Genomic DNA, 22,377 nt, shown 5'->3' on the forward strand with positions numbered 1-22,377 from the left:
AAATATCATGCATAAGGTCTACTTGGTTATACTTGCTACCATGATAAGACTGCTTAGACAGATCCATTACAGATTCAGATCTACTCGTAGGCTTTTTCTCCTGGCTAACTCTACTCACTGGAGAACGTTGGTCAACCCTTATCCTATATTCGCTGTTCATATTACAACTGCAAGAATGGAAGTCACATTTGTCAGTCATGTGGTTGTTGGGACAACGGAGCTTCTCATTATACTTAGGACCACCATGTCGACCATTGAAATTTGAAGCATTTAGTCTTGACTTCCTATTTGATCCATTGAATCCCTTAGATGAAACCGTAAAAGCATCAACATAATGTCTTGTCTCGGACCTACCGACCTTTGCACCACTCTCTGAAATTACTGCATAACGTCGTCTGTCGGACCACTTCATTGGCATATCCAGTTGAAAATCTTTCCTATATCTTAATCTCCGACGAGAAACCCTTGATTGCTCAACTGTGAAAGTTCCAGTATCATTTTTTGTATTGATGATTTCTCCATCACATTCATTATAAGAGTGATCTTGCAATGTCACAGTATTACATTCGCCATATATTTCTTCCTCTTGGATGTTAGTAGATTCATCACTCAATATATTAGCACCACCTGTTTCAATAGCTGAATCCCTGCAGTTACGAGGACTAGTTTCCTCCATATCAGCGATTGCAGAGAATTCTTCCCTTGAAAATTCAGCTGAGTCAAAAGCATTATTAGATTCAGAACACTTTTTTCCTTTATCTTTCTCCTTTCCTTTCAGTCTTTCCTTTCTCCTAAGTTTTTTCTCCCTTTCCTTAGTCCTTCTCCTCTCCTTGCGTTCTTCTTCTTCACGTTTTTCCTTTTCTTCTTCTTCAAGAAGTTTCATCTGCATGAAAAATCAGTTGGGTAAGATTTAGGATTTTAGAATCAGAAATTTTATCCCAAAATCGAAGAACTCTGCTTTTCTTTTTGGCCCCTTTTTTTTTTTTGAAATAATACCTGCTTTTCTAATGTAATAATTTCTTTGCATGCTACATTAACACGTTCCTCTAGAAGTTTTAGTGCAAGACAAACAAAGATGCTGTGTGCATTTTGGCGAGCTGTTCCTTCTCTGAAAGCTTTTTCAACCTGATAAAAAGTAACACGGTCAGCAGTTCACAACACAGAAAAGTTAAGGATAGCAACAGAATTCAAATTTTACTTGACATACTTTTGCTGAGCATATCAATAAATAATTGGAGCATGCTTCAGATTTTGAAGCCTATATCCGATAATCCATGTGATACAAAACAGAGAGACAAGAAGAAGCCAAGGGTGGATAAAATTGGCCCATGGGCATATCTCTCACTGTCATAACAAATAAAATTCGAGGAATGTTCTCCTGTATGGAGCATCTCCCATCAAATGGATGCAAAAGGGTTAGGGGACATCCGCATGTGAGAGATCAATCTTGGCATCGCAAACTACGTTGATTTAGTTCCCTCCCCCCCCCCCCCCCCCCCAAAAAAAAAAAAGCATCAACAAACACTATGACCGCCTCTCCAACTTTTACCTCTTTCGTCTGTATAATTATCAGGTTTTGCAAAAGACTGTAATCGATCGGATTAAAATTTGGAACGGAATAACATGGCTGATACTCTGAACCTGGAAATTAGGATGAAATGACATGCACTTCTTTTGTCTCTATTTTACTTAAGCCAGCGAATCTGACTAATCAGGAAAACAGATGGTCAGCTCTAAGCTTTTCCCTCATTAAGAGGGGAAAGAACAAGTGTGAAACAAGTTTAACAGTCCTAATGCGATCCAAAAGCAAAAGTTGTTTGGCATTACCCTACATTATAAATTCCATCGATTATACCCAATTGACATCCCTTCCATACGGCACCAATTACTTTGTTTTGCAACTTTGCATGCATACCATATCAACCATTTCAAATTATGATGCAAAGACCTCCAAAGAAATATAAATATGCCCAGAAGGGGGAAGGGGAACATCATAATAAACTTCCTTTTTCTTTTTAAAAAACAAAAAGTAAAATTTTAACATGCCTGTTCTTTAAAAATGACAGTAGCAGCATCTAAAAGAAATTCTCGAGCAAGTTCTGGGCTCTTTGCATGCTTCTGGGGACGGGAGCATTCTCCATCAAGCTCCTTTCCATCCTTGTCTATCGAATCATCATCCTATAAGCATACATTACATAATAAATGAAACCTTTTCAATACTAAGTTCCCCGAAAGATTTGAAAATAAACACACAAGCGGGAATTATGGACAACAGAAATGAAATTTATTTCCTAATTTGAACTTACCTCTTCTTCCTCTGCCTCTTCAGCATGCTCAAAGAATCTTCTGATGCTTTCCCCTTTCATGATTGCAACATATCCTTCTCCTACTATTAGCCTGCAGTGTACACATCGTTGACCCTTCAATGCATAAGCTTTGACAGAAAGTTCAGTACATCGTCCACCTTGCTTCCAAGCTCGGAGAGTGATGAAGCATGCACTCAGACCACAAAGATCTAGGCCATTGACTTGAACGCATCGATTCATCCCAACATTTTCAAACTCCAAAATATCGGATTTTCCTTCACTTGTCCCAACAGCCCACTCAAAGTGATGATATGATCCCAATGTATCAGCAAACGTCTGTCGCCAATCAGCTTGAATTGAGTCATCAGATACCTGGTAACACAAACAGATAAATTATGTGCTTAAAACAACATCTGCTCTATATGCATAGGCAGATTAGTTACAGATCTCATCATTACAACAATACCGTACACTATTCCGTTGGAATCTCAATCAAAACAATTTTACAGCATAGAAATATGGAAGCAAGACCTCATACTGAAAGGCCGTGTCAGCAGCACAAAACCAATTAGTGCATCGAGGTTCTCTACGTGCGCGCTTCAGTTCTTTAAGTTCCTTGAATTCTCGAATAACATTTCTCCTACAATCTCTGCAAAATCTCTTGCTATCAAACCTGAAATAGACCCCCCAAAAAAAAATGCTTCTCAGAAAAAAAAAAACAGAAAGATAGAATAAAAGCTCCTTCAAAAAACAAAAGCTTAACAAGCACAAATACATCAGCATGGTCAAGAAAGACCTCCGCGGATACAATGAAGCTGCAGTAAATTAAATTTCCGTCAACGATGACAACATAAACTAGTTCGCTATTGAATCAAGCAACAGATTTTGCATTTGCTTCAAACTCTTTCCCCGTTCCCTTGTCTTTCTAAACTTTTTCCAATGTTTTTAAAATTATAAATGACACAGAATCCCCAATTCTGTTGTTTTTCACAGCTCCCCAGCAAGATCACCATACCCTTATAAAAAGTGCATGCGCATTACATGAACAACCCAATTGTTTAAACACTTGACCAAGAGATGACAATTATCATTTGAGTGGAGAGTGCATTTGGGTTCAATCATAAAAAACGGCCTATCAGACGATTTATCCTTTGTATAATTGCTTGACAACTCCTCAACAAAGTGATCCTTTCTTGTCCGATTACCCATGTCTCAAATCCTTGGATATCCCAATTTGACCAGCCCCATCCCATGAAATGAAGAATGTTTTATAACAATCCGAATCATTCTGCTTTTCCAGTTAATGACATACTCATAATTTTAGCATGAGCGACAGGTCTGCAACTGAATTGGGGACCACTTTTCATCATACAGTATTAAAACTACCCTAAGCAAGAATTGAGATAAAACCTTCAAAATCAGATGGCCTCTGGCAAGGCATGCAATTTAATAGATCCAACCCTTGGCTGCTCCCTGGCTTAGTGAGCTCCAGGATCACACATAAGCAGACAGAAAATAGGCATATTTAGCAGAGAACTGAAGACACATAACATCACTGACAGACATAATGTCCTCAACGCAGATATTCCAATAAATCCTTCAGACGCATTTCCAGATTCTCTTTCTCTACGTATCAGTTTCAACAGCGTACTGTTTCTAGGTATGCATCAGAATTCCAGTGCTAGCAATTGGTCACTTATCTATAGTTAATAGTAACGCAAGAAGTGTACAAATAGATAGACACCTGTACATAAGCCTCTCAATAAAATCTTCTTCTTTCATCCTCAAAAGAGATTGTCTGGTCTCATCTCCCAATGCTGACCAAAAATCCACAAGTGTATCACATGAAAGTCTGGCAGTGTGCAATGCGCATGTTTCCCTTGCCCCATGCCCTCTGCCATAACTCACTATTCCTTGGCTTATCCAACCCCGACCTCCTCCACCACATGCATCAGGATAGAGCAGTTCTCTTTCCCGCTCCCTTGCACGTGCCCCGTCAAAGACCTGGTAGGAACAAAGTTCAAATAATAATCAAGAAAAAACGATTGAATAAGAAGCCACTAAAAAGTGTTCTAAACTTACAATTTGAAGTCCTTTCAGAGATTTAGAGTACAAGTAGCATTCCATAAGTGTCAGTGAATTATCTCGTGTTGTGGTCAAACCTCCCCAAGGGTGGACGGATGGGTCTTGAATTTCATCTGATGAGAACCCATTCGTCATGCTTGATCCACCACTACCATTATTCTGGCTTCTCAAACCTCCAGATCTTTTGCAATTAAAGTGAGCAAAAGCTCCATCATGCTGTAAAGATTTCCCATACATAACAATCTGCAAAAAACGTTCAAGAAGTAACCCATTGCACCTTGAGCAGTACATGTTTTTACGAGCTTGCTCAAAGAGGGTTTGCTTGTCTATCCTCAAGAGTTCCTGCCTAGCTCGTGGTGACAACTCACTCCAGAACTGCATAATGTAGAGCATCCCACGAGAGATGAGTAAAGCACATTACAGATAGCAATTTTGTCTAGAAAACAAGGTAACATGTTCCCAAGACAGATCAAATTTCTAGGACCTAGTAACAGCTCCATGGAATTTTTCCTCCCTCTTCCCCTTTTATCTGACGCGCATTACACAGTCTTAAAAATAAGTCACACTGATTTTGGCTAGTGAATAAAGCGTTTTGCTATAGGTTTTATTGTTTATATATATTGATGTATTAATATTTATATCTCATATATATTAATTTTTTTGCCCACAAGCACTGAAGGCCGGCTTCAAAGGTATCAGGAATCTTAACCTTGAGCAGCATACTGTGTAAAATGGTATATATTTATCAATGGGCAATTGAATGACGTAAATTTTGGTAACACCTGACAACATTTTGGTGCCATTTACCAGTCACGGATGTGGAGACACGAAAGAACAAACTGAACGCCGGCCATCAGCCACCGAGAACTGAATTAAAAACAAAAATTGCATCCCACAATTATGCTTCTAAAGGGGTCCTAAGCAATCAACGAATTGTTTGAACAGCAAAGATCCAGTACCAATCCAGGCAATCCAAAAATGTTTACACGCTAATGAACACACAACAGTGATCTAGTGGGATTCTGATTGACAAGAAAATCAGGTAACCAGGAGAGATGAGATAAAACATTGAATCCAGTACCTTCTGGAGCTGATTGTAGTTAACATCATCCCGATTCTTGGACCAAAATCCATTGGCAGAAAGCTTGTACGTCGCCGATGACCCGTTACTGAATTGTTCATTCTTTTGCGTTACTCCGGGCATTTTTAAACTCCGAAAGGTTCATTCATAGCGTCCATTCTTTGACTACAAAATTCCGTCGAATACAGAAACCGAATAGGATATAACTATAATAGATAATGGGAAATTTATATGAATCCGATACCCGACTATATAAGTATAATACAATAAAATGAAATTAACAATAATTCATCGATCGACCAAGCGCTGGGATCAAAATGGATCAGTGTGGACGCGAATACGATCGGACAAACAAGAGGGGAGGTGAAGGAGTGAGAATTGGGAAAGATTAGAACGAAAACGGCGGGGACGACAGAGTGTTTAATTGACGAAGATGAGATTTGGTGCAGTGTGTGTATATATTATTTGTAGGGGGAAGAAGAGAGAGACAGCCAGGAGATTGGCAATGGCAGCTCATGGACACGCGGTTAAAGGGTGCCCGCCGGCCCGCCCGGGTACTGTTACATTTCACCTGTGTATTACCAAAAAAAAAAAAAATTCTCGGTGCTAAATATCAACCTATTGTATAATATAAATTACGTTATAAAATAGGTTTTATATTTAAAAATAGACGGTGTATTTAATTAGTAAGACTCAACGATTAATGGGGCTGATATGAATATCCATATTAATAATTAACGAACAGAAACTTGGGACAAACAAGTTCTAAATGGAAACTAAAATGAATCCGGTGAAAATGAATATCTCGTAAATAAATTTTTTTAGATTTAACTCAATTAAACTGTTAAAGAATTTTGTATGCTCTTACCAGCAGAGCTAAGTAATTAAAAATTGGATATAATCTTTAAATATTAGTGGTGTCACTGTCAACCGTACTGTTTTCGAATATTACTCCTCCGGTCCTATTTATAAGACCCAATTGACTTATTTGAGGAGATTAAGGAAGTAAGTTAAGTTGGTTATTTATAATAAATAAGTGTTGTCATTCCTAAAATATCCTTGCTAATTAAGTATATTGACTAAAACTATCATTATTAGAAGGATTATCTTGGAAAAAAATGATAAATATAAGAGACAAAATGGATTGGGTCTTATTTAGGACCAAATAAAAAGTCAAAATTGGGTCTTATAATAAGGACCGAGGAGTATTTCATTATTTGAAATTTGAAATACACTAAAATATAATCAGCGATTTGTGGAGAACGCTAGGATTAAGCTTTTAGGAAAATTTCAGGTCAAAAAATAAAGTTTTTAGAAAAATTTAATACTACTTCTGATCCCAAATATATGCAATTTGGTTGTCAACTTGTCATCTTAGATTTAGGGTAAAAGGATGAAAAAAAAAAAATCAGTCGGGGTATTGGTAACTTGGGAGTAATGTTTATTATTGGAAATTTTTATTTCTTAACATACTATAGCCTATAAGATAGAAGGAACTTTGCTTGGGAAACAAAATGATGAATTATTTATAAGGAGACATCATTTTGCATGACTGGGCTCCCTTTATGAAAATGAAAAGAATGCGGGTTTATTTTAAAATAATCGTTATTCCCTGACAAACACTTATTGTTAATAATATCATTAATACTTTAAAATTCACTTATGTTAATTTAATTAAGCATATAAGGTCAAGTGCCTAAGGCATTACCCAAGAAAAAAAATTAAAATTGAGAGAAGTGAAAGTTAATAATCACCCGACGAATTTAATATTTAAAAAATTTTCTGTATGTGATATAAAATGTTTCATCTCTCAATGTTTTTTTTATGCATATTTATCAAATTCCCTGCACGTAATTATGAAACGAGGGGAATCATTTGTTTCATGGGATCACTGGTGAAAAATTATTCGTGATATGGACATTTCATCAATGGTCATTACGCATTTTTATTTATTTTTTCTTTTTATGCGCTGGCTTTAATCCCAGAAGATAATTTTAGAAATTCAGGGTTTATCTATAAATAATTGTGCCCTTGGTCTTGAACATGATTTTTCCTTTAAGAGACGGACAACGGTACAGGGAGATATGAGGTCATTGTGAAGAGCCTGTGAAGCCAGGATGCAGAAATAGTGACGACATGATGGCCGGAGCCATATTTTTTTCCTCAGAGCTGTGAAAAATCGGGTTAAATTTATTAAGTTAAATTATATGATCCATTAATTTGATACGCTACGTTTATCTATCATAAAAATTGAAAAAAAAAAAAGAACGCACGGATTTTATGTTTTTTTTTTTTCAACTCATCAATTAAACTTATATCACAATAATAATGTATCTAATTGGAGCACTATGCTGAGCCATGGAATATGACAAATTAAATGATGATTATTTTTTGTGGACTAAACATATCAATCAATAGATCAAAATAGTAAAACGTATAAATTTATAATAAATTTATTTCATATAAAGACAAATCATCACTTCACTATTTCGTCATTGAAAATCACCACCCATGAACGCGACAATTTCAACTTTTAAATATTTGCATTTTCTGATTAACCGCGAACTATCTGTGACAAAGATGTTAGAAGTTGACGTTAAAGTTGTAACTTTTACAATCACATAGCGACACAATAAATCAACTTTTAAAAATTTGTATTCTTTTACTCGATTACGAGTGATTTGTAACAGAGATGTTAGGCGCTGAAGTTGACGTCGTAGTTTTTATAATTACATGCCAACGTAACCGTAATAAACCGGCCTTCTTCTTCTTCTTCTTCCGTTTCATCGCTTCCGTAAACAACCATTCGGAAGTGGGAATCATGCTTACTCCTAAAAGTTTAGCTTTGTTATCTGACATGTTTTCCAGCTCAAAATATCACAGTTTTATCTCAAAAAATATTCAAGAATTCATCAAAGCAAACGGTTGATTTAGAGCTTCATGGGTTTCAAAAGACATGAACGTGCACCCACGTGCCTATGATACGTGAGATCAGAGTTAGATACCTGGAGTAAAATAGTCCTGATGCGGGTTGTCAGCTTTGAACTTGAACATTAAATCTTGTCTTTATCATTCAAAAAAAGAAGTCCTGACGGAGATCAATTAAAAAAATAGAAAGAATGATGGGAAAAAGAAGTTTTTATTTGCGCTTCTGAATTCTGATATTTAATGCATTTAAATTTAAATTATTATGATACTATTAAGTGATGAAGTATTTTTAATGATGATATGAAACTTGTTGATATTAAATAAATATAAAACTATTCCTCGTGATGTGAAAAATATTTTAAACAATAGCACATTAGACAAAAATCTAAGATATTTTTTCTTCCCGTCCTGACAGCCAAGATAAAGCAGCGGGAGCATGAACCAGAAAGTTAAGCTCGAACAAGCTAAACGGATACGAAATTTTTTCGTTTCATACACTCTCAAATGTCTCTTAGTCTTTTCGCTCTCCCTCTGTCTTTTTCTTTTTCTTTTTGTTTTTTTCCTTGGGGTTTTGCTTGCCTAAAAATCTCACAGACCGGAGTTATGATTCTCGGTCATGCATGCGAACAACAAATGAAGTTTCCAGTTGAAGTGGATGTCAAAGGGACAGAACCATGATACAATCTGGAGCAATGGAACTTTGCTTAAAACTGAGGTTATTAAGTTATAGATTGCACAAAATTTGATTAAATACACTGATACTTCCGATGAGAATATCAAGCACCGGATTCAGAGCCAGCCGGCTTTGAATTGAGAAGTGGCTGAAGAGCCTTAGCCACTATTGTCATATTTGGCCGGAAGTCAGCTTCATACTGAACACAAAGTGCCGCAACTGCTGCCAACTAACACAACTCAAACACCATGAAGAAACTTATTTAAGCACGTTGTTTCATTTTTCTCAGGACCAACACAAGGTTAAGAGAAAAAGAAAACCGAAGGCTGAGAGTAGAGAAGAGGACCTTAGCAACGGCCTTTGGGGGGTATTCACTGTTTAGCTTCGGATCCACACACTGCTTCACTTTGTCCTCACTCAGCCTTGGAGTTGCCTGTAGCAGCAAGAAACATTAGCAGATGGACAATTTGAAATGGGGCTAAGATCACTCAAGATTGAGTAATCGATCATGACATACCCACGTCACTAGACTTTGTTGCCCCTTAGGCATTGTGTGGTCCACTGGCTTTCTTCCTGTTAGGAGTTCTAAGAGCACCACTCCAAAACTGTAGACATCACTTTTCTGGGTAATCTGGCCAGTCATGGCATACCTAAACAGATGTGCTAACGTGAAATTGATTTCAAGATATTTATGTTGAAGAGTGATTGCTTGTTTCACTGTGAATAGTACATTTAAGGAGGACCGGGAATTCCGGGGCATACGTACTCTGGAGCATGATAGCCAAATGTTCCTAAGACCCTGGTTGAATGAAGCCGAGCCGCTGTGTCAGAACTCTGGTTTGTCAAGTTGAATATCAGCAATCTTGGACTCGAAGTCATCGAACAATAAGACATTGCTTGATCTCACGTCACGATGAACTATGGACGGTTGACACTTCTCATGAAGAAACTCAAGGCCTTTTGCTGCACCATATGCAATTTTTACTCTTTGGTTCCACCTTAGTGTTGGACCAGGTTCAGCCCCCTGTACACCTTTCCTTCCTGCATCATCCGAATTCTACTACTTAATTATCAACACACAGATAATTATATATTTGAAATAATTAATAAAGTAGTCAGTTGTGCGCCCTCTACCCTACCATGCAATATATCATGCAGAGAGCCCTTGCTTGCGTACTGATAGACCAAAATTCTGTTGGTTCCCTCGAGGCAATACCCCGTCAACTCCAAAAGATGCTCATGCTTTAGTCTTGAAACTATAGATAACTGCATGATACACAGTGGCACAATACAATGTTTGAGGGCCAAAAACATTCCCGCAGTGGATCTCAGGTGAACCAGAGCCTGACCTGTGCGGTAAAATCAGAGTCTGGTTCTGGTGAAGAACTGTTATCCAGCTTTTTGATGGCTGCATCCTGACCATTTCTTAACTTTGCGTAGAAAACCCGTCCGTAGGAACCTTCTCCAATCAAAGCATTGGAACCAAAGTTGTCCGTTATACTATTCAGCTCTTCCAGTGAAATGGCTGGTGTCTCAACCGATAAATCTCTCTGTGGACCGCCTGTCTTGAGAACATTGCCCCTGAGTTCTCCTCTCTCTCCTCCTATATTCAGACATGGTTACTCTAATTATTACTCATAACCTGGAAGAGAAAAGGCATTTTTCTGAGAGATTTATCAGATGAGGCATGAGCAAGCACTATGCTGAAACATTATGATGTTCCTAATGTTATATAAGAATATTCAGTAGTGCTTTCAATGGGCGAATGGTCTAAAACTGAGTCTGGACATTGTATGGACAAACCAATTAGGGGGAAAATAAGACACGAAATAAGAAATAGAAGAACATGAGCATGATACCTCCGCCACCATATGCATTAACCCCTCCTGGTGGTGCAGTGGATTGGTTTGGAGGTAGGCCAGCGATCTCTTCCTCTGCTCCTCCGCAGCACATCATTCTTTAAAGTAGCTGAAGGAGGGGTCTCAAAGAGCCATTTAGAGTAAATGATGATCAATGAACAACCTGAAAGTGGTGGATTAACAAACTTCCAAACCCTCAATTCATCCTTAGAATCAGTCGAACAGGATGTTAAATAAACGAAGACAAGTGTTTGCGAATGAAACGATCGAAGGAGGCCAAAGATTGAAATAGGATTGCAATAATCCCAAGCCTTTTCCATATACTAATGAGAGAACTTTAAGGCTTTATTTGTCCCAAAACGAATCCCCCTGTTCTGTTCTATTCCTTCCTAATCATGAAATATAAATTCTCAACCGAGAAAGCTTCCCAACTGATCATGAAACTCGAAAAGTAAATGCAAAAGTTAGATATTCAAGACATGTTTTATCATTCATAATCGCGGACAAACGGCGAACCAATAAAAAACAGTATTATAGAATCAAAACCTCTTCTCATTAAATCCAAGTAAAAAAGAAGATCGCATATAACCTGTTCCTGATCAACGCAAAATGCTCAATGAGACCAGGTTCGAGGACAGATGAGGACCAAGATCGCCTGAGAGAGTAAAAGGCCAAGTCCCTCCGATGAGTTTTTTTCTTAGGAAGAGTTATGCCCCCCCCCCCCAAAAAAAAAAAATTTTCTGGGAAAGTCGTTTCGTTGAAGCAGAGTTTAACCGCTAAAACTATAATACAGTTTTCTTTCTTCCCCCCACCATCGCACGTCCTTCGCTTATTTCTATTTAATGCATATTCCTTTTATTGCTCTCATCGGAAGGCTCCCAGCCCCCGGTGTGACTACGTTCGAGGCGTGATCCATCCATCCTAATTCGCCCTCACTCTATGCTTCTGCTTCTTGCTTTCAGCTTAAATAATTATTATACCCTTGTCTTCTCCCAACAATTATTATGCTATCAACTATCAATCATCAACTATATTCTTAAAAACTTATAATACCTGATTTGTTTAAAAATGAGTTGGATATGAGATTATAAAATTATAATATTCGAATATATTCAATTAATGAGATTTAAATAATTTCTTGATTGAGATTTGAATATATTGAATTAAATAGGAAACATTATAAATAAATACAATTTCAAATGGAGGCTCAAATAAAAAAATTAATAATTAATTTTGAGTTTGAATAGTATCTTAATTGGGATTTGAATATATTAAATTAAATGAAGAGTATCATAATTAAATAATATATCAATTAGAGGCTTAAATAAAAAAATAAATAAATAATTTCAATTTTTTATCTATTCCCCGTAAATTTCTATCTCTAGTTTAAATTTTATTAAAATAAATAACAAATAACTCCTATTAGAAGCAAATATTCAGTATCTTAGATAATATAATTTATTAAAATTTTAAATCTAATTAAATATGCTAATCTGTGTATCGAGTGAGAAATTTCTAGTTTTATAATTGAATTAAGAGAATAAACTTTCATGCTCGTGATTTATGAACAATTTCTATAAGCTTTATTATATATAGACTCTTTTTTTGGTGTGCGCACGATTCAAGAATAAAAAAACATTTTTAATCAATTACGAATAATCTGATTCATTACAAATTAAATTTTTTTAACACATCATTTCAAGCCTGCCATATCTACATGCTCGTGATTCAAACTATAAAGCTTGCTTGTTGGCCCGTGGGGAAAACTCCAGACCCTTTTTTTCAGTATACGTAGTCTCTTGTTGAAGATGATAATATTCAAAGCACTATCAGCGCTTTCAAATTATAGCTTATCACGTTACGAAGAACTAACCCTTAGAGTGAAAGATCCAAACTTCTAAGGTTTCATTTAATAGGAAACATTAAAAATGAGATATAAAAATTAAGATTATAATTGATAAAAATTATTAAAAAAAATTTACCATGAGTAATTACTTGTTACATGCGATTAAACAAACTTATTGAGATGAGATAGAGAATACCACATCCCATCATGGTATTTTCTGACCCACATATATGAATTTGTTTAATCACACGTAATAAGAAATCTTTCATGCTAAACACTCTTTTAATATATTTTCTTAATTTCAATATCAATCCCTACATCTCATTTGTAATCTCATTTCATACCACTAGGATGATTCAAGCGGTGATTCATGAGCAAGTGAAGCGATGGAAGTTGGTATGCCTCAAACAGCAATTAAAAGTGAAGTTGTAGAAGTTGGTATCAATGAAGTATCTCATTTTTTTCTCTCTCATAGTTTTCATCAGGAGCGACCATATTTACTCTCTCTATTAGTTTCTCATCACCAATGATCATGTTTCCTTTTTCTCGTAGTTTCTCATTCATGCCGTCTACAATTCTACAAACATAGTTTTCACTCTTTAATTAATTTGTTAATAAAAACAATTCTTTATTCTAATTAAATTTTAATTTCAATCTTCAAACATGGAGACATAAATGGGACGAAAATTAATTTTAATTAACCTTGTTTTAAATTAAGAGTTTGAAACTCATTAATGTTTGATTTATTATTGTAAAGCTATTTAGAAATAAACATCTTAGATCATCATGAGTTTGATTAAACCCCATAAAATTTTGATTACCGAGTAACACTACAATTTTACATGAAATTTTATTTTAAAATAATTTAAATATAGTAATATCACAGTACGAGGAGGGAGGAATAGCTAAACGTCAAACTTATGAATATGAAGGTGAAACATTAGTCCATTATACATAGACACATGGAGTCTCAACGTTTTCCACAAAAAAGACAAACCAGTTTAGGTATAAATTAAGAAGATGATGAAGTTGTCGGCACGCAATCAGAAATAGTGTTTAATGCATGTAGATTGGTCAAGACCATGATACACGTTAAGCAACTAATCATATCCTCGCTTTTAGCTTCATTGACTTTTTTGCAGTTGGATCTGATTTCTCCCCGGCTTCCTATTAATGGGCTAATATCACCCATATTATCACTGACTGAGCAAACGCTTGGAACAAGGCTGTTTGGTTGTTGGCAAAAAAGTTGACAATAGACACTGTAGAAGTCCTATTCGTCGAAAACAAACTCTTGGTTTGATTCAAAGCCCCTGATCGTTAGAAGATTCTTAAAGTAGTTGTTATCAAACGTGCCTGGGGACGAAGGGCTAAGGTTGTTCAGAGTAGACTCGTTTCCATTTTGTGGACATTTTTGCCGCAGAGTTGCTTGATTCTGAGAAGCCCAAATTTCACAATTTTGATAGAATTTGGAGTTTGTTCAGAAGCTTTGTCTTTTTTATTAAGGAAAACTAATTTTCCAATTCTTATCGTTGTTGTTACACACAAGTTGTAATTTTTCCAAATCGGCCAGTTTCTAAAGCTTATCCCCTTTATCTTCATTCTCCATCGTTGACATTCTAAATTTTATTCAAATGAATATAAATATTAATGGCTCTACTTATTTATCCTGTGTATGTACACAATTTACAATAACAGTAATAATATATATATATTTTGTTACATTGCATATAAATATTTAAGCGTTTATTTTGTATTTTTGTTGGGATATTAGGTCTGTTTGAATCAGTGATTGAAAAAGTAGCCTTTGAAAAAAATGAAGTTGGGTAAAAGCTAAATTAGATAAGCTGAATTATGTTTGGACTGGAGTTCAGAAAAGCTAGTTTGCAAAAGTGAGGCTGATAAAAGGTTGTTTGGATTATGATCGAATAAAGTAAGTTGGTTGTAAATGATAAAAATGGGTATGAGTTTAATAAATAATGAAACATTATTTTCAAAAAATGATTTCACATAATACAATGAAATTAAAATAATTTAATATGAAGAAGTCAAATTTATGAGTGAATTAATTTTAAAACTTCAGAGAAATCATAAATATATTTTAAATATAAAGTGAAACATGGAAAAAAAATGAATTGAGATAATATAATAAATTTAAATTAATTTAATATAAGGAAGTGAAATTGATTGAGTGAATTAAATTTTAAAACTTTAAAAAATTGTAAAAAATAATTTAAATATAAAGTGAACATGAAAAAAATAAAAGATTTATTACTTTCAACTAATTTATTTGATTTTTATTATTTACAAATTAATTATTTGAGGCTTATAATAAAAACTAAAGGAGATAATACATTTCTTAACTTTTTCTATCTCAATGTTTCAAAAGCTATAATCATAAGTTTATTAATTTTACTTATAACTTATTGTAGCTTTTCATACAAAAAAAGTCATATTGTTCAATTGCTCAACCAAATAGTATCAAAATTTGCAATCGTGCTTTTCAGGCTTATAACCTGCTTGTAGTGCCTAAAACACCCGGCCAAACAGGCTGATTATGTGCATATCATGAGTACGTTTGCCAGTTGTATTTAAATTATGCTTTGCAATAGCTATGTACTATTGGAATATTAACTAATAATTTTAGTCTCCACAATGAATGTTTAACAATTTAAAATACCGCCGTCGTAACTCTTCCAAAACAGCCAAAGCTGGGGCACGGGGGCTTTATCTGGGTACTGTTTTATTTATTTTAATAAGTGAGTGTTTGACATTCTCAAAAAATATTTTTACATTTTATAAAAAGTTTCTCCACCAAACACCTCTTAAATATATTTTAGGGGAAATCACAAATAAAGACCCTCGAATTAGCAAAATCACTCTATGGTCACCTGAATATGCTAAATTACTATGAAGGACCCGGTCTCAAATTGTAATTATGAAATCATGGCCAAATTACCAAAATACCCCTCTTTAATTTTTTTTTAAAAAGAAAGCCACTGCCTAACCGAATCCGCCACCGGCGCCGGAGCTCCGGCGGCCGCTTCCGGCCACTGTCGGTGGCCGGGACGCCGGGGTCCGGCCGCCGGAGCTCCGGCGCCGGCGGCCGCTTCCGGCGGTCTTCCTTTATTTTTTTTTTGAAACTATTTTTTTTTTTAATTGGGGGGAAGTGAGGTTGGGGGATTTGATCCCCCAACCTAATGCTTCCCAAAATAAGGAATGACCATTGAACCAACAAATTTTTGTTAACATTATGATGCAAAAAAAAATATAAGTTAACTCATTTACTCTTGTTCCAGGTGATAACAACAATACATTTGGAAATAACAAGTTCTGATTGTAAAATAACACGTCTGGAATAAAAATTTAACAATAGTATTTTTTATAATAATAAATTTTGTTGCAGGAATAACAACAATACATTTAAAAATAACAAGTTCTGATTATAAAATAACAAGTTTGGGATTAAAATTTAATAACACGTTTTTTTTATAACAATACACTTGTTTCAAGTGATAACAATAATACATTTAAAAATAACAAGTTCTGATTATAAGATAATAAGTCTGGGATTAAAATTTAACAACATGTTTTTTTATAACAACACACTTTGTTTCAAGTGATAACAACAATACATTTGGAAATAACAAGTTCTGATTATAAAAAAACAAGTCTGGAATTAAAATTCAACAGCACCTTTTTTTTATAACAATTAATTATTTTATACTTTTGGAAAATAAATTATTTATAACTTAAAAGAGTACTTGTAATCTATTTAATTGCTAAAAAAATAATTTTTATCTCCAATTTATAATCAGAACTTGAAGTATAATTTTTTATAGATTAAAAATACTTTTTTATTGTTCAAATTTATAAATAAAATTTAGGGAAAATGGCAACACACTTTTTTAATTTTTTTAAAAAATTTTTAATCTATATATCTATACAAATTATTATAAATCAAACTACTTCTTATAAATTATAAATAGTACAATTTATTGTGGATTAAAAATACTTTTTGACTGCTTAAATTTATAAATGAAATTATCTCTAATTTATAATTAAAATACTATTTTATTCTTTAAATATAAAAAAATATTTTTAATATTTAAAGAATGAAATAATATAAAATTTATACTATGATTAATAAATCAAAAATGCCTTATTATAAATACTTTATAATTTATAAGAAGTAGTTTGATTTATAATGAGTTGTATAGATATACAGATTAAAAGTATTTTTTTAGAGAAATAAATATATTAAAAATATTTTTTATAAGTTATAAATAATATTTTTTTAAAAGTATAAAATAATTAATTGTTATAAAAAAACGTGTTGTTAAATTTTAATCTAGACTTATATCTTATAATCAGAACTTGTTATTTTTAAATGTATTGTTGTTATCACTTGAAACAAAGTGTATTGTTATAAAAAAAACGTGTTATTAAATTTTAATCCCAAACTTGTTATTTATAATCAGAACTTGTTATTTTTAAATGTATTGTTGTTATTGCCTGCAACAAAATTTATTGTTATAAAAAAAAAATTTGTTAAATTTTTATTCCAGACGTGTTATTTTACAATCAGAACTTGTTATTTCCAAATGTATTGTTGTTATCACCGGAACAAAAGTAAATGAGTTAACTTATATTTTTAAATGAGTTAACTTATATTTTTTTTTGCATCATAAGTTAACAAAAATTTGTGGCTCAATGGTCATTCCTTATTTTGGGAAGCATTAGGTGGGGGATCAAATCCCCCCAACCTCACTTCCCCCCAATTTAAAAAAAAAACAGTTCAAAAAAAAAATAAAGGAAGACCGCCGGAGCGGCCGCCGGCGCTGGAGCTCCGGCGGCCGGACCCCGACGTCCGGCCGCGACAGTGGCCGGAAGTGGCCGCAGGAGCTCCGGCGCGTGGCGGATTCCGGTGAGCGGAGTGGCTTTCCCTATTAAAAAAAATTAAAGAGGGTATTTTGGTTTTTAATTTGACCATAATTTTTAATTACAATTTGAGACCGGGTCCCTCATATAATTTAGCATATTCAGGTGACCATAGAGTGATTTGCTACAAGGGTCTTTATTTGTGATTTCCCCTATATTTTATTGAAAAATTATTCTCTATTTTCATAAGGATAATGGATGAAATCAGAATTGCCGAGGGATGATATGATGTTTATGGATGATCCATTATTGCGCTTGTTTGGTTACCAATTACACTATTTATTACTCTTCTGATCTTATTTATAAGGCACTTCCAGCATATTTAACACAGACAAATGGAAACCTTAAATTTTATTAACTCTTATTTAAAATTCAGTGACTTTTCAATTTTATCCCTATTTAATACATTATACTATTCCGTTCCTAATTATAAGAACCTTTTGGCTAAATTGTGCTTTTTAAGAAAATAATTTAAATTAGTTAAAAGCAATTAATACGTAACAAATGTAATTTTTTTTCAAATATACCCCTAATAAATGTAAAAAAGTAATAATGAGATAAATAGAGAGAGAATGTATGGAGAGAGAATTACATGAGAATTATTAGAGGTAAATAGGTAATAATACATTAAATGGTTAGACAAACTCAAAGAAGACCTTATAAAAAGGAACAAATCCATTTAGAAAAGGGGATCTTATAATTAGAGACGGAAGAAGTACCTTATATAAACAAAATCAACACAATAATAAATGAGGAGTAAAATCATATATTTATATAAAAAATTTCTCTTAATATCTTATAAATAAAACCAAAAAATATTTTTCCTCTTTGTTTTATAGGGACCCTTATACTAGAGAGTATAAGGGTCTTATATTTAGGATCGGAAGAGTACAAGAGAGTATGTTTTTTTGGTGCATAAAAGTTAAAACCCTCATTTCCGCGCCCACATAAAACTGGAAAAAAGAGCGCACTCTCAGTGTGTGAGAGCTCACAATTCTGGGAGGGGCTTTTTGAATTCACCTGCATACGATGGACGAAGAAGACCAACAAAAGGTTGCAGATCTGGTCAGGGAATTGGTACTCCGGTTGCTGTCTCAGAATCACACATCCGATTCAAAAACCGCAATCCCTAACTCCCAGGAGTTTCAAAAGTCTCTTCGCTATGCATTTCGCATCCTCTCCAGCAGATTGACGCCCTCCGTTGCTCCAGACGCTGCCGCCATCGCTGAGTCCATCAAGCGCCGCCTCGCCACTCAAGGTAGATCCGCTGAAGCCCTTACTTTTGCTGATCTTTACTCCAAGTTCGCTTCAAAATCCGGCGTCAATAATAAATGGGCAGTAATTTACTTACTCAAAATTATATCCGAAGATCGGAAGAACTTGAAAACCCAATTAGATACTTCGGTTTTGTTGCCCAATTTGGTATTAGCTGAAGATGAGTCGGGTAAAGATTCAAGGATTTTGCATAGTCATGCTGCTCAGGACAAGTCATGGAATAACGGAGCTCTGTTGGTTACCAAGGATCCAGATAATCGTCGCGACATTGCTTTTCGTGAGTTCGTAAATTTGGTTAAGGAGGAAAATGAGGTGTCTGAAGAGGTCTTGGTTAGGGACGTTCTATATGCATGTCAAGGAGTTGACGGGAAGTATGTGAAATTTGATAATAACCTAGATGGCTATGTTTTATCACAGTTGCTTAAGGTCCCTAGAGCCACTACAACTATGGTGCACAGACTCTGTGAACTGGGGAGGTTATTTAAAAAGGTCACAGGGTATATCTCGCAGATTACAGAAAGACTTACAGCTGACGATGTCGGTACTGTGGGGCAGGCATTTTGTGCTGCATTGCAAGACGAACTTACTGAGTACTATAAGCTGTTGGCAGTGCTTGAAGTACAGTCTTCAAATCCCATTCCATTAGTATCCGAATCAGCTAGTTCATTGAATTATCTTTCATTAAGGAGGCTAGTTGTTTGGCTTGCAGAGCCGATGGTGAAAATGAGGTTAATGGCTGATTTGGTTGATAAGTGTAGGGTTTTAAGGGGCGGCGCTATGACTGGAACAATTCATTTGCATGCCCAGCATGGTGATCCACTTGTTCATGAATTTATGGGGAGATTACTACAACGAGTGTGCTCTCCACTTTATGAAATGGTGAGAAGGTGGGTACTGGAAGGGGAATTAGAAGATATATTTACTGAATTCTTTATTGTTAGCCAGCCGGTGAAAGCAGAATCTCTTTGGAGAGAAGGTTACAGACTCCATGCGGCCATGCTTCCTTCATTCATTTCACCTTCTCTGGCTCAGCGTATCTTGAGGACTGGTAAGTCCATAAATTTTCTTCGTGTTTGTTGTGAGGATAGTGGTTGGTCTAATGCTGCAACAGAAGCTGCCCCTGCTACGGGGGCTACTGCAAGAAGAGGTGGTTTCGGCTATGGTGAAACTGATGCTCTCGAATCCTTGGTTGATGAAGCAGCAAAAAGAATTGATGAGCATTTGTTGAATGTAATGTACAAGAGGTACAAATTTAAAGAACACTGTCTTGCAATTAAGAGGTACTTACTGCTTGGTCAAGGCGATTTTGTTCAATATCTAATGGATATTGTTGGGCCTGAGCTCTCTGAACCTGCTAACACTATAAGCTCTTTTAAACTTGCTGGATTGCTGGAAACTGCTATTCGAGCATCTAATGCTCAATACGATGACCCTGACATATTGGATAGGCTGAGGGTCAAAATTATGCTGCATGAAAGTGGTGATAGGGGCTGGGATGTATTTTCACTTGAATATGATGCAAGAGTTCCGCTAGATACTGTATTCACAGAGTCTGTGATGTCAAGGTATTTGAGAATTTTTAATTTTCTCTGGAAGCTTAGAAGAGTGGAACATGCACTTATTGGTGCGTGGAAGACCATGAAACCAAATTGTATCACTTCTCATTCTTTTACCAAGCTGCAAAATACTGTAAAGTTGCAATTAGTTTCAACGTTGAGGCGCTGCCAAGTTCTTTGGGTTGAAATGAATCACTTTGTTTCAAACTTGCAATATTATATAATGTTTGAAGTCTTGGAGGTATCATGGTCAAATTTTCTAAATGAGATGGAAGTAGCCAAGGATCTTGATGACCTCCTTGCAGCACATGAAAAATATCTGCATTCAATTGTAGAGAAATCTCTCCTTGGAGAGCGTTCTCAGTCCATTTACAAGTCTCTATTTATAGTATTTGATCTCATATTAAGATTCCGGAGTCATGCAGATCGGTTGTATGAAGGAATCATTGAGTTGCAATCAAGGTATAAAACCTACTGTTTCATCTCTCTTATAATTTTTATAGACTTCGAGACAATATTTTCCTAATTTTCCGCGTATCTATGTCCTTGATATATCTGACAACATCTTTATTCAGAATCATGGAGTCCTCCTTTCAAGACCAGAACAAGTCCCGAAAGCAAATAAACAAGTCTGTGGAGCATGAATCCTGGATTGCTGATGGCAGGAAAGCCCTAACACAACGTGCCGGTGAATTTCTTCAAAGTATGGAACAAAATCTAAATGTGATTGCTGAGGAGTATTCATCTTTCCAAGAGGAATTTATTTCCCAGTTGCCCGTACAGCAGCATGTTGATCTTAAGTTCCTCTTTTTCCGTCTTGACTTCAACGAATTTTATGGGCGGCTGCGGCCAGGCATATAGGAAGTATATGAACAGCTAGAGGTTCAATTCAGAACGTTGTTTCTATAAGAAGACGAGCCATGAAATATATGCTTTGCCACGTGCTAGCCGCCATTGTGATTGACGGAACAACTGTATCAGTACTAACCCAAATTTTTATTGTTCGGTAATGGATTATAGGTATGGCGAATGCTTCTCATTTCTAATATGCTAAATCCATTAGAAAAATTTATATGTAGGATCTGACTCTCTCTCTTCCTGCAGATGGTTCTCTCTCCTTTCTGGTGTTTGCGCGGTAGCTTGCAGTGAATATGAATGTATTAATATTCTGATTTGGTGTGGGAGGCGGGCAGCAATATGCACACTATTATCTGATATTTTATGATTTATTTGGCATTTCCAGCGGGTTTTGCATGCAAGGCAATTCAGTGATTGTATATCTGTATCATAGTTTTTGGTTGATGAAAAGAATGCGGAAAAAATAAAAATCTATTCTTGGCATCACCTTCTATCTCTTCGCAGTGGCAATAGCTCCCAGCTCTTCCAAGCGCTTGGGTTTTGCTAGGTGGTTTAAAAATCAAGCTATATGTGGTGAAGAATCAAAGTTATTGCCTCACAATGGCACCTATTTGCGGGGAAAATGAGCAGTTGTTTTTGAAGAAAACATGAATACGGTTGCAAGTCAAGGTGCTTCGTGCATGTTTCTGGATATATTGACAGAAAATGTATTTGGATCGATGTAAGCTGAGGGAATTATAGAGCGGAATTTCCTTCCCTTTGATCTTCTCAACCGCTGGCTTTCTGAAGAAACGGAATAGTTTCATACTGCTGCATTTCTTTTAACCAGGGATTAGCGCCTCAATACATGGATTAAGAAACATGATATCGCAATTTCTTTTAAAATAAAGCTTGATATTTTTAAAATTGAAATTACAAGATAATATTATAACACTCATTTTTGGCCTCGTATGATAATGAAGAATACAT

The 22,377-nt window shown here is 35.2% G+C and overlaps 2 protein-coding genes and 1 pseudogene across 2 annotated transcripts; 1 reads left to right on the forward strand and 2 right to left on the reverse strand.

The window, feature by feature from the left end:
• Window positions 1-4: 4 nt before the first annotated feature.
• Window positions 5-5,933, reverse strand: LOC114743693 (uncharacterized; the record flags this gene model as incomplete). The annotated part of the gene is made up of 8 exons (XM_028931915.1): window positions 5,473-5,933; window positions 4,389-4,766; window positions 4,051-4,310; window positions 2,838-2,979; window positions 2,307-2,678; window positions 2,047-2,178; window positions 997-1,125; window positions 5-883 (listed from the first exon to the last, which is right to left on the reverse strand). Coding segments are annotated over exons 1-8 (2,415 nt in total), but the record flags the coding sequence as incomplete, so codon positions are not given.
• A 3,243-nt stretch (window positions 5,934-9,176) lies between these two features.
• LOC114743694 (probable protein kinase At2g41970) lies at window positions 9,177-11,068 on the reverse strand (annotated as a pseudogene).
• A 7,635-nt stretch (window positions 11,069-18,703) lies between these two features.
• LOC114743695 (gamma-tubulin complex component 3-like) lies at window positions 18,704-21,872 on the forward strand. Its single transcript, XM_028931916.1, has 3 exons — window positions 18,704-21,012; window positions 21,126-21,570; window positions 21,655-21,872. Exons 1-2 carry the CDS (start codon window positions 18,749-18,751, stop codon window positions 21,409-21,411), a joined length of 2,550 nt encoding a protein of 849 aa, XP_028787749.1. The 5' UTR covers window positions 18,704-18,748; the 3' UTR covers window positions 21,412-21,570; window positions 21,655-21,872.
• The last annotated feature ends 505 nt before the right edge of the window (window positions 21,873-22,377 follow it).

This window comes from Neltuma alba, unplaced genomic scaffold, assembly GCF_004799145.2.
Source record: "Neltuma alba isolate B1F8T4 unplaced genomic scaffold, ASM479914v2 tig00004096_pilon, whole genome shotgun sequence".
Taxonomy (NCBI): domain Eukaryota; kingdom Viridiplantae; phylum Streptophyta; class Magnoliopsida; order Fabales; family Fabaceae; genus Neltuma; species Neltuma alba.

Coding starts and splice junctions, on each gene's coding strand:
- LOC114743695 (XM_028931916.1), top strand. CDS start 18,749: ATGGACGAAGAAGACCAACAAAAGGTTGCAGATCTGGTCAGGGAATTG. Junction 21,013..21,125: donor ATCATTGAGTTGCAATCAAG/GTATAAAACCTA, acceptor ATCTTTATTCAG/AATCATGGAGTCCTCCTTTC.